Source organism: Bacillus rossius, chromosome 12 (assembly GCF_032445375.1).
Source record: "Bacillus rossius redtenbacheri isolate Brsri chromosome 12, Brsri_v3, whole genome shotgun sequence".
In the NCBI taxonomy this organism is placed as follows: Eukaryota; Metazoa; Arthropoda; class Insecta; order Phasmatodea; family Bacillidae; genus Bacillus; species Bacillus rossius.
Window position 1 is genome coordinate 798022 of NC_086339.1, and position 16674 is coordinate 814695.

Genomic DNA, 16674 nt, shown 5'->3' on the forward strand with positions numbered 1-16674 from the left:
ATTACAATGCAAGCGATTTCGGCGCCACCACAGCTTTGCGCCCGGGGCAAGCACGCTTGCCCCCCCCCCCCCCCCCCCCCCTCCACCAGTTGCGGCCCTGGTTACACCTAACCAAATATACAGTTGAGTTGACAAAATCATTTTGGTTGGGTCAACAGAATCTTTCCTACTACAAAATATTTGTTTGAATTAACAAAATATATTTATTTCGCCATATACAAACAAATATATTGTTGAGGAAAACAAACCTTTCTCTCGGTGTAGAACAAACCTTAAACTAGGTTTGGCCTGTTGTTCACTCAGCCACATATCTCTTTTATTTGCCACAACTTCCGATGTGCTCATTTATCATAACCACGTTTCTGCTCTAGTCTAGACAATCACACTACAGAGAACAAGTGTGGAATTAGCTCGTAAGATAAAATCTCACCTTGACCAGAGCTAGAGAACAAGATTTATACATAATTAGGCTACATACTTGCGTTACTAACCTAACAAGCGTTTTCTCAACTAATATCACTGGTGAGTGCATGAGTAGAAGACATACCCCAGTACATCAATAATGATTATACTCAAAATGAGGTAGGCTTTAAAATCAACTTTACAGACTACAAGTTGTTTTTCTGCACATCATTGTGAATAATAATTTTATGGGTATTAATCTAGTTACCATCCTTTTTTGGAACTGTAAATTTTCAATTTACAAAATTGTACAGTTACATAATTACAGCAGTTGCGAGAAGTATAACCAAAAATCTGGGTTGTTTTTAATAATACAGTACAATACAGGACCATTTTTCTTACCCAAACATGTCATCAAACATTTACCACATAAACATAGACCATTTTACTATGTTTGTAACTTTATATGGCCAAAAATAACTTATATGTTGTTACTGAATACTGTTACAGAAGCATGGCTACTCACCCATCATTATCAACTATCCGTTTCCTTTCCAGCTTCGTCACACTTTTAGTACGTTTGAGTGGATTGGACCGGAACGATCTCTTGGAGAAGAAATTCTGTCGGTAAAAGCAGACAAAGTGTTACATTCCTCCAAACACAGACTGCACAATGACCAGTGGAGAACTGATAAGCATGCCATGGTAAACCTTCTTGCAAACAAAAAAGAACAGTAAAATTCACTTATTTTACAATGATATACATGTATATTTTTGGTGCAGTCAATTGTATTAATTTAAATTTTTTTCCCAGTTTTGTATTAAATTCTGAGTCTGATATCATCTAATTTCCTATAAATATTGACCTGAAATGTACAATTAGTGTAAGTAATCATACACAGCTGCTAACTTGTCATCAGACCATGCATAACGTGACTATTGGCAAGTCTAGCCCTCTAGAAGTGTAGCTTGCACGATGCACTTCTTCCCCTGATTCCTCTTAAACAATTAAATTTAAAAAAATTTGTAAACCTAATTACATTTTAGTATCGAAGCCTCAAACTGGAGCTTACAGACTTTCAACAAGTACTGTATACTTTAGTAGCCATTCTGGTATTATAATTTGATGAGAATCATGTTGCTCGGCTGTCGTGCCGACTATGCTTCTTGAAGTGTTCATTCAAAGTTACCGCCGGTTTTATTCAGTGCAGTAGTTCCTGTTTTTAGCGGCTACTGCTCCGTGCCTCGCGGGTACATTGCCGTGGACTTGTGTATCGGTCCCACGGAAACTAGGCTGCACTACGATGGGAAGCCTTCATTTCACAGACGAGAGAACCACACCCGAAGTTTCCCGAAATTCGTGATTGCTTTCCGTATCTTTAATGTAGCTATCCTAACCAAATCAACCGTCCACAATGTTTTAAAGTATTTATAATGTAGCTAACCTAACCTAATTGACCATTAGTATCCTTGTATCAACACCGCCATATTTATTTACAATGAACAAAAAGAAACGTTAGGCTCTCTCGTCTGTGAAAAGAAGGCTTTCCCCACTATGAGGCGGGGTGAGGCAGGTCCAGGCAGGGCGAGGCAGGGTGAGGTAGGGCGAGGCAGGACCAGGCGGGGTGAGGCGGGGTGAGGCAGGGTGAGGCAGGGTGAGGCAGGACCAGGCAGAGTGAGACGGGGCGAGGCAGGGTGAGGCAGGGTAAGGCAGGGTGAGGCAGGGTGAGGCAGGGCCAGGCAGGGCGAGGCAGGGTGAGGCAGGGCCAGGCAGGGTGAGGCAGGGCGAGGCAGGGCCAGGCAGGGTGAGGCAGGTCCAGGCAGGGCGAGGCAGGGTGAGGTAGGGCGAGGCAGGACCAGGCAGAGTGAGACGGGGCGAGGCAGGGTGAGGCAGGGTGAGGCAGGACCAGGCAGGGCGAGGCAGGGTGAGGTAGGGCGAGGCAGGACCAGGCAGGGTGAGGTAGGGCGAGGCAGGACCAGGCGGGGTAAGGCAGGGTGAGGCAGGGTGAGGCAGGACCAGGCAGAGTGAGACGGGGCGAGGCAGGGTGAGGCAGGGTAAGGCAGGGTGAGGCAGGGTGAGGCAGGGCCAGGCAGGGCGAGGCAGGGTGAGGCAGGGCCAGGCAGGGTGAGGCAGGGCGAGGCAGGGCCAGGCAGGGCGAGGCAGGGTGAGGTAGGGCGAGGCAGGACCAGGCAGAGTGAGACGGGGCGAGGCAGGGTGAGGCAGGGTGAGGCAGGACCAGGCAGGGCGAGGCAGGGTGAGGTAGGGCGAGGCAGGACCAGGCAGGGTGAGGTAGGGCGAGGCAGGGCCAGGCGGGGTGAGGCAGGTCCAGGCAGGGCGAGGCAGGGTGAGGTAGGGCGAGGCAGGACCAGGCGGGGTAAGGCAGGGTGAGGCAGGGTGAGGCAGGGTGAGGCAGGACCAGGCAGAGTGAGACGGGGCGAGGCAGGGTGAGGCAGGGTAAGGCAGGGTGAGGCAGGGTGAGGCAGGGCCAGGCAGGGCGAGGCAGGGTGAGGCAGGGCCAGGCAGGGTGAGGCAGGGCGAGGCAGGGCCAGGCAGGGTGAGGCAGGTCCAGGCAGGGCGAGGCAGGGTGAGGTAGGGCGAGGCAGGACCAGGCAGAGTGAGACGGGGCGAGGCAGGGTGAGGCAGGGTGAGGCAGGGTAAGGCAGGGTGAGGCAGGGTGAGGCAGGGTGAGGGAGGGTGAGGCAGGTCGAGGGAGGGTGAGACAGGGCCAGGCGGGGTGAGGCAGGGCGAGGCAGGGTAAGGCAGGGTGAGGCAGGGTGAGGCAGGGTGAGGCAGGGCCAGGCAGGGCGAGGCAGGGTGAGGCAGGGCCAGGCAGGGTGAGGCAGGGTGAGGCAGGGTGAGGTAGGGCGAGGCAGGGAGAGGCAGGGTGAAGCAGGGCGAGGCAGGGTGAGGTAGGGCGAGGCAGGGCCAGGCAGGGTGAGGTAGGGCGAGGCAGGGCCAGGCAGGGTGAGGCAGGGCCAGGCAGGGCGAGGCAGGGCCAGGCAGGGCGAGGCAGGGTGAGGTAGGGCGAGGCAGGACCAGGCAGAGTGAGACGGGGCGAGGCAGGGTGAGGCAGGGTGAGGCAGGGTAAGGCAGGGTGAGGCAGGGTGAGGCAGGGTGAGGGAGGGTGAGGCAGGTCGAGGGAGGGTGAGACAGGGCCAGGCGGGGTGAGGCAGGGCGAGGCAGGGTGAGGCAGGGCGAGGCAGGGTGAGGCAGGGCGAGGCAGGTCGAGGGAGGGTGAGACAGGGCCAGGCAGGGCGAGGCAGGGTGAAGCAGGGCGAGGCAGGGTGAGGTAGGGCGAGGCAGGGAGAGGCAGGGTGAAGCAGGGCGAGGCAGGGTGAGGTAGGGCGAGGCAGGGCCAGGCAGGGTGAGGTAGGGCGAGGCAGGGCCAGGCAGGGTGAGGCAGGGCCAGGCAGGGCGAGGCAGGGCCAGGCAGGGCGAGGCAGGGTGAAGCAGGGCGAGGCAGGGTGAGGTAGGGCGAGGCAGGGAGAGGCAGGGTGAAGCAGGGCGAGGCAGGGTGAGGTAGGGCGAGGCAGGACCAGGCGGGGTGAGGCAGGGTGAGGCAGGGCCAGGCAGGGCCAGGCAGGGTGAGGCAGGGCCAGGCAGGGAGAGGCAGGGTGAAGCAGGGCGAGTCGGGGCGAGGCAGGGTGAGGCAGGGAGAGGCAGGGTGAGGCAGGGCCAGGCAGGGTGAGGCAGGGCCTGGCAGAGGGTAACACTCACCACGATGCGGGAAGGAGTCAGCTCGAGCGCGCGGGACCCCAGCACCGGAGTGGCGGGGGCACTGCCCCTCCTGCAGGCCTTCTCGTAGGACGTGTCTGCAACACAACACAGCACTCACAGCTCTAGCTCACACCGTCCATGCCGGCTCCACTGCAGTTCGTGGCTTCACACTACCCGCAGTTATAGCCATTAGCAGGGGCAATGTTAGCCTGCAATCAAGCATGCCTGCGCTAGCGATTGTTTGCACGTCTGCAAGAGACAGGAGAAGCCATGCTGTGATTGGTGTGCCGACAGTAGACTTGCAACTGAAAATAAACCTAGCCGACCACGAAATACAGACAAAGCTACACAGTTTCAATGCTGCGGGAATCTTTTCGCAAAAAAGTACGTGACCCTAATAAGATATCTCTGATGTCTTCGAAGCTAAGAACACTAACACGTCCTACGCCGCGATGGTGGCGGTGAAGTCGAGCCAGCGGTACTGCCACACTGTCACTGTGTCACTGTGTCACTGTCACACCTGGCGGGGCGCACCCTGCAACTCGAGCCCGCCGCTAGCAACACGACCCCACACGACACGCTCGGCGCACGACACACGACACTCCAGACAAAGAGCGAAGCGCTCGGTAATCTCATCCACGCTCGTGAACGAAATGGCAGCCGCGTGCCTACAAAGCGGAACCGGGTCGCTGAAGCGCAAGATATTTACGTTTCACTGTCCGTTTGCCGATTTACAGGCACGGAAACAAACGGCCAACAAACGATATGTTAGGTAATGTTTTGACTTAACAAAACCATAACAAAGTAACCTGCGTGTGATGAAATTAAAGTTTATTTGCCAACGACATATGTAACTCAGTACAAAAATATGTGCGAACATTTTAAGTTTGATGCTAAAATGGATGGTTCGTATGTAATCTAGAATCATGCGATCTCGTTTTCTGACAACAATATCTCGCCGGGTGATCTCTGTTCATCAATTACAGCTCTTACTTCAGGGGCCATTGAAACACTGAAGCGTCTTTCATGTTCATTCGAGGATGTTTTGTCTTCTCTGATAATGAATTTCAAGTCAACCGCTCTCACATCCTCCAATGCGTATTTAAAATCGCTGACCAAACAGTTCTGCTCGTGGAATAAGTTCGTAATTCAGTAATTATTTCCCGATATGTTGCTATACGTAATGTGCAACATCAATCAATATCTTCCTCCACATTGTACGCGAAATTAACTAGCAAAAATTGCGGATCTTGTTCGGGTACTGGAAGAAGTGAACCAATCTGATGATACGGCGTTGCCTGGGCTGAACACAGGGTAATAGCGCTATATGATAGTGTGGTGGACACAGAGAAATGACACACAATTACTGTTTGTATGTCTATGACCTATGGTTTTCTGTTCATCCATGGCGATCGGTTGAACGGTTTAGAAGTTGATGCGCTCCAGCGCCATCCAGCGGCGAGTTACAAAAATTGGATAGCAAAAAAAAAAAAAAACACCTCCATGAAAAACACTTCGATGAGCCAACTTTCATGGCGATCGATCAAACGGTGTCAACATCATTATATATATATATATATATATATATATATATATATATATATATACATACATACATACATACAGTAAATGTAATTGAGAAAAATGTTTAAGAAACGAGAACATAACACGGCCGGGGTTTTCCATATATAATAAAAATAAACCACAAATTAATTATAGAACACAGTTCGTCTCCAGCTATGCAACTAAGACTGTGGAGAGAAAACAACATGGCCACCAGCTCCGCTAGCCGTGAGCTCCTGCCCGCGCGTGGCATTGTGGGTATGATGTTATCTGTTCACGCGTCGCTTGTTCGCGTTCGTGACGTAAAACTAAACAGTACGCGCAATTCCATCACAAAGTATAGATCGGCAAAACTGAAACTACTTAAGACCATTTTTTTCCTTCAAGAAAATTTACAGGGAATTGTTCAAAGGTTTGTATCTTAATACTCGATGCGGAACAACTCAAGCACGTGGAAAATGTCTCGAAAAGTAATTCAGTGATCGGGTAGTTGAGACGAAGGTATTTAGGAGCTGCGTCAACATTCGATCAAATATTGACTTTATGTCCGAGTACGTAATTACTCTGATCATATATTACTTTAAACAAGAACTAAAATTATCTTACAGTGTGTACGTTTGTAAGAATTTAAGAGTTCGTAAATGTTTAGAATAGACTGTATGCGTAGGTTCACGGCCCATATAACTACGCATTGTTTAATTGAAATGTTCCCGGTTGAACGCTAGGACTGGCGCGTGTACGAAGACGTGACACTTTCGATACCAGGGCGGCATGGAAAAACCATAGCGAGTATATAATGTAAACTCAACATTAAGTATGGCACGAGCAGTACGACTTCTAGTAACTGGAGTACTGCAGTGAAGTTCAGTCTTGTCCGCCAACAAAGCGCGTTGCTTCTTTTCGATTTTTTTTTTGCCGGAAAATAGAAGGCAGCAATTTTTTGTTCCATAACAAATTATTTCGACAGCAAGCTTAAGAAATGAGTTAGTTGATTGGTCTCTCTTCCCATTCGACGGTCATGTCCCCTCGGTACAAAGAGACGGGAGACGTGTGTTTGAATGGGCACAGCAGGACTGGCCAGTGGGTAAGTGTGCCGGCGGGTCGGTTGGCAGCCCTGCGCCCGCGCCGTCTGCAGAGCTGCCAACCCCACGGGTGCACGACCTCTGAGACCAGCTCTCAGGGCAGGTCTGTCTGCCTCTGGCCTGTCAACTACGCGAGGCGCAGTAACACAGCGCGTTCAACCTACAACCTTTACAGACGCGAGCCTTTTGTGAATAGACGAGGACGATGTTATTTTTATTATATACACCATAATTACACTTGATAAATCTTCACACAAGAAAGAAAAAAACATTTTTTTTTTTAAATCATTGTTTCCATGATAACTATGAATCATCCAAACAATACCGGGGTAGAATTATTGAAGTGAAACTTCTTTGGGCGCGATGGAGTAAAATTTCAAGGCCGAATTTTGATGCAAAGTTTTCGTGGAACATTGTTGTGAAACTTTTTTTCCCCTAAACTAACTAAAAACTAAGTGTATTTGGGAGGATCCGGATAAGATCCCTCCCTAACCCGCACCCCTCCTGCATATACACTTAGTTGTAGCTTTGAATATATATATAAATGATACTTGTGAACAAACTGTAATATTACTTTCTATTTCAGATATATCTTGTATGTAATAATGTCAATCTTTTTAAATTCTGTTCTTAACATCTCAGACATTAAATCATCACTTTTAGTATCTTGTGTGTTTTAGTTTGTATCATTTGTATACTTGCTATACATTTGTTTATTTAGTTTGCAGGCTAAAATGCACGATTCTGTGTATACTCTGCGTGGGTGTGCTCTCTTATTGGCTGATTCCTCACTGCAACACCTCCCAGTCCTGGTAGCTGGCTGGCAGTTGACTGGCCGGCAGTAGCAGATGGGAGTGGCGGCACAACTGCGCAAGGCCAGTCAGAGACGACCGGCCCAGAGGCGCCGGCGCCCAGGAAGGACAGCGCGACCGGGTGTTTACCAAACAAGCGACAATCGCGCTGACTGCGCGTCTCTGCACGGCCGCCATGCGTCACACGCGCCAAACAGCTTGTGCAGCGCTCTGGTTATAGACCTGTTCACCGGCTTGAAGGATAGTCACGCTAGTCTAGACACTTCTGAAAACAATCTTCGATAACCTTGTTCGTCTTAAAAAAAATAATTAGTTCCACGTACTATTGCAATCTGAAAATGCGTCATTTCTTGTTTCATACCCCTTATAATACGAATTTCAGTTTAATTCCATTTAATGTTCTACCAATATAGAGCTACCACTCTAATGCTCGACGCGAGAGTGCACGTCTATGTTGATTCAGTATGCGGAGGAAGAATACGCGACTAGAATTAAGAAGATCTCACGCGTACCTTTTATTTTATAATAGTGCTGTCAGGCGTGAAATCTCATATGTATTTAACGTTTATTTGTTTGCTGCAATTTATTTTCTACTGCAGTAAAATTGGTATGAAACTGGTATGTAAATAGTTGTGGAGTCTAGCCGACTGTGGGGCTTCAGGACTCCAGGATAATCTCTGCACCCGAGGCGAGGGTCTCTCTCACAAGCACACGTCAGGACCGCTCCACCTCTGCTCTGAAGAACAGACGCTCGGACTGGTCCACGGGCGGAACTGCGAGTGACACCGCGGGTGGAGGGGGAGGCAGCCCGGGTGACGTCACGGCGGCCACCAGGCCTCGCCGCACTCCCGTGCAGAACACACGCCTCAGCTATTACAACCGACACGCGACCTCGTGCCGATACAGGCACGTGTATGAAGTGTTCCGCCACAAACAGTCGCGAGTGTAGTGTGATGGGTGTCCGGGCACGTCCACGCCCCTCCCTCCCCGGGAGCTGCCCCCTGCTCCCACGTCCCTGCCAGGCCTCGCCGCCGGCTCGTCACTGCAATGTAGTGCTTCTCCACGTCTGCGAAGTTGCGGGGAAACACTATTATTGTAAATAAGCTAGAGACATGCAAAATTCGCGGATTGATTTCGCGATAGGCTAGCATCAAAACAACTATACCTTCTTACCGCTTCTGCGATTGGCCCACATTTAATCCGGGGAACTGTGAGCCAATGGGAAACACTAAACCAAGAAAGTGCCGAATTACGGACAGCCTAGTTGAGACGTCTCACGCGTCAGTAGCCAATGAACAGGTGTCATTTCCGCGAGTATTTAAAGGACTGTGGAGTCTATCCTAGAGGTCAATGAATCCGCGAATTTTGCAGGTCTCTATAAATAACAATACCTACAGTATTTATAGAGACCGGAAAAATTCGCCAATTCATTTCGCGATAGGCTAAAATACAAATCGTTATCCCTTAGTGCTGCCTCTGCCATTGGCTCAAAACTCACCTGGATGACTCTGGGCCAATGAGAAACACCCAACCAAAGCTTTATCGAATCACAGGCTGCTACGCTGGAACGTCTCACAAGACAGCAGCCAATGAGTGGGTCACATTTGACCGAGTGTACGTAGAACTATGGAGTTCATCCTGCAGGTCATTGAACCCGCGAATTTTTCCGGTCCCTGAGTATTTATGACAGAACCCTGAGCATCTGATTAATGTACAATTGATAGGCCACAAAAATATGTGACGAATAAAGGTGTTACCCACTAGTACTTCAATGAAATAACTTGCTACACGAAACAATTAGCGGTGGTTGAATAAACTCATTCCATTAAACAAAATCCAGACGCTCAGTATTCCCTATCAGTTACAATAAAACTGTGGGTCGGTTACAACTTCAAGGACGTATACCAGCCTAGGAACAGCACTCCAGACCATGTAGAGGGCTTATAGAGGTTTTTATCTTAAATTGTGTCGTGATGAAGCTGCAGCCGAAGTTGGCCGGTCGAATTGAGTCGTCATTCTGTATTCAGTTTGGCCACTGCCTGATCGGGATCGGGGGAGTTGATACACCAGGAGATAGCAACTGCCTGAGCAGGGGAGCTGCCTCGCCTGGCAGCGCACATGCCAGCTCACACCGCAGTCTGCCTCGCGCGTGGATCGCCACGTTCCTACTGCCCGGCTTGTTGACACTGGTTGCTTAGAGATATATAATAAGGTTTAGTTTTTAATCAACTTTTACTAATTTTTTTCTAAGACCAAGACATAGTCTTTTGACAGTATTATTACGGTTTTACTCATTCTGAACGAAAAATATATAAATTATGTACGACAATCAATACTACACGTGAGAAACTATTTGTATCTTTCGGTATTATTAATGACAAGGCGTTCCATTAATTACGTGATATGGTCAAACAGAGCCAAAATTGTTAGTATTACAGGGTATAAAAAATTGATGGCAAAAACGCCCCACACCTACATGGCGTTTTTCAGACACGTTTCGAATAAACTGATGAGTATTTTCCGATGTTGCTCTTGATGAAATAAAACAATAAAATGAATTTGCAAAATTCTAATTCCAAATTTCATTTTTAAAATTATTTCTTGATAATTTTAAAAATGATTCCTAGCATTATAAAGTTGTTTCAGAAACTCTTGTGCTATGTGGGTATATCTGGCAACAGAGCACACCGGCACACCGGCAGTGCTAATAGCATATGTGCAGTGGAAGTAGCAGATGCCCACACTGCACACTCAGCATGAGAGACGCTATAGCGACGACATGCAGTCTTATCTCCCGCTCGTGCTTAGGCGACAGACCGATAGACCTGTTTGTTTGTTTACAAATGATACACACCAACAAGACAGGCGCCTTTGATAGCAAACATTATCACACGTATATAAACTATATTGGTATTCGGGACAGAGCCGTAGAAATTTCAGAAAAACTTCATGAGTTTTATATGCTTTCACATCATAATATATAGGCCTATATTTATTTTTTCTTTGCATTGTTCTCAGATAGTTGTATAATATTGCCATACTGTATGTAAGTATTTTATCTATGCACGTCAAATTAAGTTTGTTATTTCTTAGCCAATGGAAGGTCAGTTTACTAAAAATTTGTAATATAATTCAATATGAGATTGATTCCTAGCAAACGACGAACCTAATTACTATGTCATTTAAATGTGAGTAAAATAATTTATATGATGTGTAATAGAGAAATTAGTGTAAAATATTCAAAACAGTTACGAGGGTGCAGAGAATCAAAGATCTATAACTAACCGGAGTATCTGCTACTACTGTTCCGTTGTACGCAAGCCCAGCTGATCTGGGAAAACCTATACAAGCTTCATTATCAAACGCAAACTTGTTACTTTGATGCCGTAATATTCACGTGACATAGAGAACTTGACTACCGCCAAACACCTACGGGACTGTAACCCCATCAACGGGCCAGCATCGTCCGCCGTGACGCGAGGACATGGGCAGCTGTGCTGGTGGCATGGACCACGTGGTGCCTGGCAGAGAGGTCAGCAAGCCGCGGCGGCGCAGCTGTGAGGCGTCGAGCCAGCTGATCCATGCTCGTGAGCTTTTTTAGTGCCAAGCTTTGTTTCAGTCATATTTACGAGGATTTAGAATATAAATATCTCCCCCTCCCCCTCTTGCGTACGCAGCTGATTTAATTTTTGAAGTTATACTTCTTTAGGCGCGTTATATAAAATTAATGAGAGTGAAATTTTAAGATGCGCGCGCATCACTGTAACACAAAATTAACAGGTTGAAGCTGCCCGCTAAAGCGCTCATTAAGTCTCGAAAAAAAGCTACCAAAAAATAGAAATATAATCTCTATTAGTCGCGAATGTTGGCACGCTCGTCGCCTCTGATCACTGTTTTCATATTTATAATATTTATCCACATGTTTCTAGTTTCTACACTCACAACACGTGTTTTAGTTTCATACAAGTGCGAATTATATATGAGCTAATAAATTATATTCAGTAGTGATTTAAATTGAATAATTTGATTAATATTATTTACTATTAGTAAATATTAGTAAAAATTTGTGCTTATATACTTTTTCAAGTGCTCCAATATAATTGAGGTTTACTATCCGTATGTATTATTTATTGATATAAATTTAAATATTATTTAATATAATTAATACTAAATATTAAATTATTAATGTTAAATATTTACAAAATAAAGAAATAAATTTAATAAAACATTTAATAAAAAAATTGTGATAAAAATTAAAATCGAACATCAAATTAAAATATTAATTTTTAATATTTATTATTAAATTCAATAAATAAGCAATATTTATAAAAATAAATGAACAAATTTAATGAAAACTTTTTGATAAAAATGAAAAGTTAATATTAAATTAAGAAACTAATAAATATTTAAAAAATGAATAAACTTAAATTAATTTTTTTAATTTATTATTAAAATTATTTATTTTATTTTAAAATATTAAATGATCAATATTTAAAATTAAGAATCTTATAATATTTAGTATAAATTATGTCATATATATATTTATTATTCTCTAAATTTAATTTATTTTATTTCTTAGATCTAAACTGAACTTTATTGACTGTTGACTATATTTTTCCAGCCCTTTTAATTATTTTATTGTAATTAATTATTTACATGCAAATAAAAACTATTTTTAATGATGCCAAAGAAGTATAACTTCTCACGCGCGTACATAAGTACATGCACCCTTTTTTTTTTTTTTTTAGTAGAACTGGTGTTAGTTTAACTTTTGATGATATGACGTCAGAATTGTTTTAAGATTGCCTTTTAAGGGGCTATATGCACGCGCGTGTGTGTTTTCAAAAGGTCCAACTCTCCATTTAACTGAGCGCTATAGTTCACACCCCACGCCTCCGGTCCCCCCCCCCCCCCCCCTCCGCAGGCCTCTGCGCCTGTCTGGACAGTTGGACACAGACTCGTGGACACGTGAACGTCACTCTGATTATTGGATTAATAATTATTTGACACGCCCTGATAACAAGCCAGATAACACAAGCCAATAACTCACGCTTAACTAATAGTGTCGTGCCATGTTCAACCAGGAGGGCAGCGACCATTGGAGGATGAAACCGACTTGATTTCGAATAAGATTGTGAAGGCTAACCTGGCACCAGAAAATAATGCGTATTTTGACTGTCTCTATAGTTGGATAGCACTAAAAAATTATAGACATAATGAGAATTAAGGTTCCTGTGGCGAATGTAACAAATCAGAAATCTAAATGGAAACCACTCTAAACTGATTCATCTGAATCAGTGAAATCCGACTGATTTCACTTTAAGCACTGCCTTTCCAATGAATTTTAACAAAAAAAATTTCACATCCCAGAAAGGTTATGCACAGTGAAGGCCAGAGAGTCTACGGTAAAACGTATATCTAGGGACCGGAAAAATTCGCGGGTTCAATGACCTGCAGGATGAACTCCATAGTTCTACGTACACTCGGTCAAATGCCACCCACTCATTGGCTACTGTCTTGTGAGACGTCCCAACGTAGCAGCCTGTGTGTGATTCGATAAAGCTTCGGTCGGGTGTTTCTCATTGGCCCAGAGTCATCCAGGTGAGTTGTGAGCCAATAACAGAGGCGGCACTGAGGTATAACTAATTGTATTTTAGCCTATCGCGAAATGAATTCGCGAATTTTTCCGGTCTCTACGTATATCACCTACATCCCTGATACGGAACTTCACAATGTGAGAACGAGCCACAGCCGCTGCAAGCTGCTCGCAGCACGGAGGCGTGGGGCAGTCAAGTTGACCCCGTGCGGCGCCAGATCAACATGCCGTCACGCTCTCGAGCGAGCCAATAGGGAGCCGCGACGAGCGGTTAACGCGCAGACAAACTACCAAGCACGTTCCACAAATAAGTGTGCAGTCGACATCGAGAGAACACTTGATCGCTTGGTCTCTGCACCCCGACCCAGCCACAGTCCTTCGCCTTGGTCTCGTCCAAACACACGCCAGCACAAGGGCATATACAGGGAGGGGGGAGGACAGATACATGTTTAGAGACAGCAAAAATTCGCGGGTTCAATGACCTCCAGGATAGACTCCAATATCCTCTACACACTCGGGCAAATGCCACCTGTACATTGGCTGCTGACTTGTGAGTCGTCTCGACTGGGTGGCCTGTGATTCGACACTTCTATGAGTGAGGGTCTCTAATTGGCCCCCAGTCCTCCAGATTAACAGTGAACCAATAGCAGAAGCAGCACTAAGGTATAATTATTTGAATTTTAGCGCGTATTCATTTTGCGATGGATTATAATCCAAAAACTGTTACCTTCTTGCTATTTATCTGATTGACTCACAGTTTACCTGAAGGACTCTAAATAAAAAAAATAACCGTCAACAAAAGTATCGAATCACATGCATCCCATTTGACAGGTGTAGTAGACAATGAGCAGGTGAAATTTGACCGAGTACATAGCGGATTGTGGAGTCCATTCTAGAGGTCATTAAAGTCGCGAATTTTTTCATACATAGGGCAATGTACTATTCGCGAAAATATTTCCGGACCAGCTGTGCGTTGAAAATTTGTAGCATTGTCTGTTTCGTGGTTGCCTGGGTTTATTTCAGGTACAAGTTACTTGGCACAGCCACCCAGTGCGAACGCGTCCTGAATGTCCCGGTCAAACGGGGCAATTGGCTTCTCTTGCAGACGGCCGCCAATCACAAGGGAACAAGAAATAGTGCGGGCATACCTTACTGCAGTCTAGTGAGCGACCAGATTAGTTCGCTATGGCTAGCGACTTGCTCGTGTTATGTTTGGCGAAAAATTAGAATGTATGCCGTTACACCTACACATTTGAATGACTTTTTCATTGGATCATGAGTAGAGACATGAAAAATTCGCGGATTCATTTCGTGTTATCCTAAAATTCAAATAATTATACCTTAGTGCTGCTTCTGCCATTGGTTCACTGTTAATCTTGGAGGACTGAGGGCCAATTAGAGACCCTCACTCACAGAAGTGCCGAATCACAGGCCACCCAGTCGAGACGACTCACAAGTCAGCAGACAATGTACAGGTGGCATTTGCCCGAGTGTGTAGAGGATATTGGAGTCTATCCTGGAGGTCATTGAACCCGCGAATTTTTCCTGTCTATAATCATGAGTTTCAAAAATCACAAGTGTAATGCCCGCGGACAGAAGTTAAAACGTGCAAGCGGTGAAAGGACAAATACCTGGGACTTGGAGTGAGTACAACCTGGTGGCAGAAAATAACACGTAATCAACACATGTTCACAGCTACGGTGCCCCACTGCCAGGATACATTCTTCCGGTAGTTTGTGGCTGCTGCAGCCTAACTTAGCGACGGAGTACAAAATTAAAAAGTATGTGACAACTTTGATGTAAGCCCACCCGTTCGCCGACAGGCTGATCGATCGTCTGTAGACAGGCTCTTTAACTGATTGGCTGCTGGGTTCTCCAGGAAGTCCAGCTAGCTTGGGCGAGATCGCGCAGACACGAGGTCGATACAGGAGTTCACCTGGCACATGCTGTTGCACGAAACCGCGCTGGGCGCTGAGAAAATTGACACAAAAGAAAATGCGAAAAATATTTTTTTTTTGTTTGTGTTTATAAGTCTAATAAAACATTTAAACATTGAAAATCACTCAGAAACACAAGTAGTTACTCATTTCAGAGTTCTTGCATTGTGTTCTTCATCCTTCTCAATCTGCGGACAGTCATTCCTCTTCGTTCAAGATTATCCAGTTTGTCGTGTGTTTCTTGGTCGACATGCGCAAGTCTTCCGCCATCAGCACAGAAGAGCTTGCTGCAGGTGGTATTTGTACACGTCCCAGGTTTGGCAAGCTCGTTATCTTTCCGATATGATGACCCTATATCCTCTCTCTCCCCACACCTTAACTTTATCACTTCCCACTATGCAAGAATTTCCGAGTGTAGTAAGTGGGCAAATACGCACCTGAGATTTGAAAGGGTATGTGGGTGAAGGTGCCATGTGACAATTTTGCGATGATGGAGTTGTTCTAGTGGATGGGCGCGTCAGTTTGCCTTGGCGTGTCAACTGTATTTCCCTGGGCTTGGAGGCGGAGCAGCTGAGGTCAGCGCGCAGCGGCGACCGTTACACGAGGCGCGCCGCCCCCGGGGGCCGGACTACTCCGCGCCGCATCCGCCCCCGGGGGCGGACTCCACTCTGCGCCGCCCCTCGTCCACAGCCAGGTCTGCCTCGCGGCGAGACGGCGACAGACAGACGACGTGATTCCTACAATCGGTTGTGGGAATTTTTTTTTTTTGCCATAACAGTTGTTAGGGCCGCGTAGGTAAACATTTCCAGACCAGCTTTGCATTGTCTGTTTCTTGGTTGGCTGGGTTTATTTCAGGCGCATGTCTACTGTCGGCACACCAATAAGCGCCCTCCAGTGCGGTAGCACACCGATTACAATAATGCAGTCTATTTCGCGAGAAAAAACAAATGTTTATAAAAGATTTTCTGACACTATACAACAGTGTGTTGACGGTATTCACTAAAGTTGTAGCTATTCTCAACAAAAAAATAAAATTATATTAAAAGCCACTGACTCCACAGGTGAAACTTTCTGTAGCATAGTTATTATTACTCTTAAGTCACTCAAGTAAAATAAGTTTATGCTTATTAACGAAGCCAAATACAAAAATTGTAAACTATAAAAATGTAACAACCTAAAACTGTTGAAATAAAGATGGCGTCCTTTCTTTCCAGAGCTCCCCGGACGGGTTTGTGTTGTGCGCCGGCCATGATTACTACTACTTTGAGTTACACAATTTTCAAACCACAAGAGTAAGAAGAAGTTACATTTCTTTTCAATTTTCTTGAATGCAAATGTGTGTGTTGAATTGTAATCTCTATAAATCATATATATTCATGCCTAAGGACTGGAAACATTCGCGGTTTCGATGACCTTCAGTATACTCGGGAAAATAACGCCTGTTGATTGGCTGCTGACATGTATGTCGTCTCAACTGGTTTGCCTGTGATACGATACTTCTTTGGTTGAGTGTTTCCCATCGGCCCATATTCGTTTAGACGAACAGTGAACCAATAACAAAAGC

At 45.9% G+C, this 16674-nt stretch overlaps 1 protein-coding gene across 12 annotated transcripts in view; it reads right to left on the bottom strand.

The window, feature by feature from the left end:
* LOC134537324 (ras GTPase-activating protein raskol) overlaps nucleotides 1–16674 on the bottom strand; it is a 327338-nt gene that overhangs the window by 24905 nt on the left and 285759 nt on the right. For all 12 annotated transcript variants that reach the window (XM_063377629.1, XM_063377628.1, XM_063377632.1 and 9 more), the window contains 2 exons: nucleotides 4121–4215; nucleotides 929–1023 (listed from right to left, as the gene is read on the bottom strand). In XM_063377629.1, the coding sequence (XP_063233699.1) occupies nucleotides 929–1023; nucleotides 4121–4215 (190 nt within the window). The remainder of the gene's footprint in view (nucleotides 1–928; nucleotides 1024–4120; nucleotides 4216–16674) is intronic.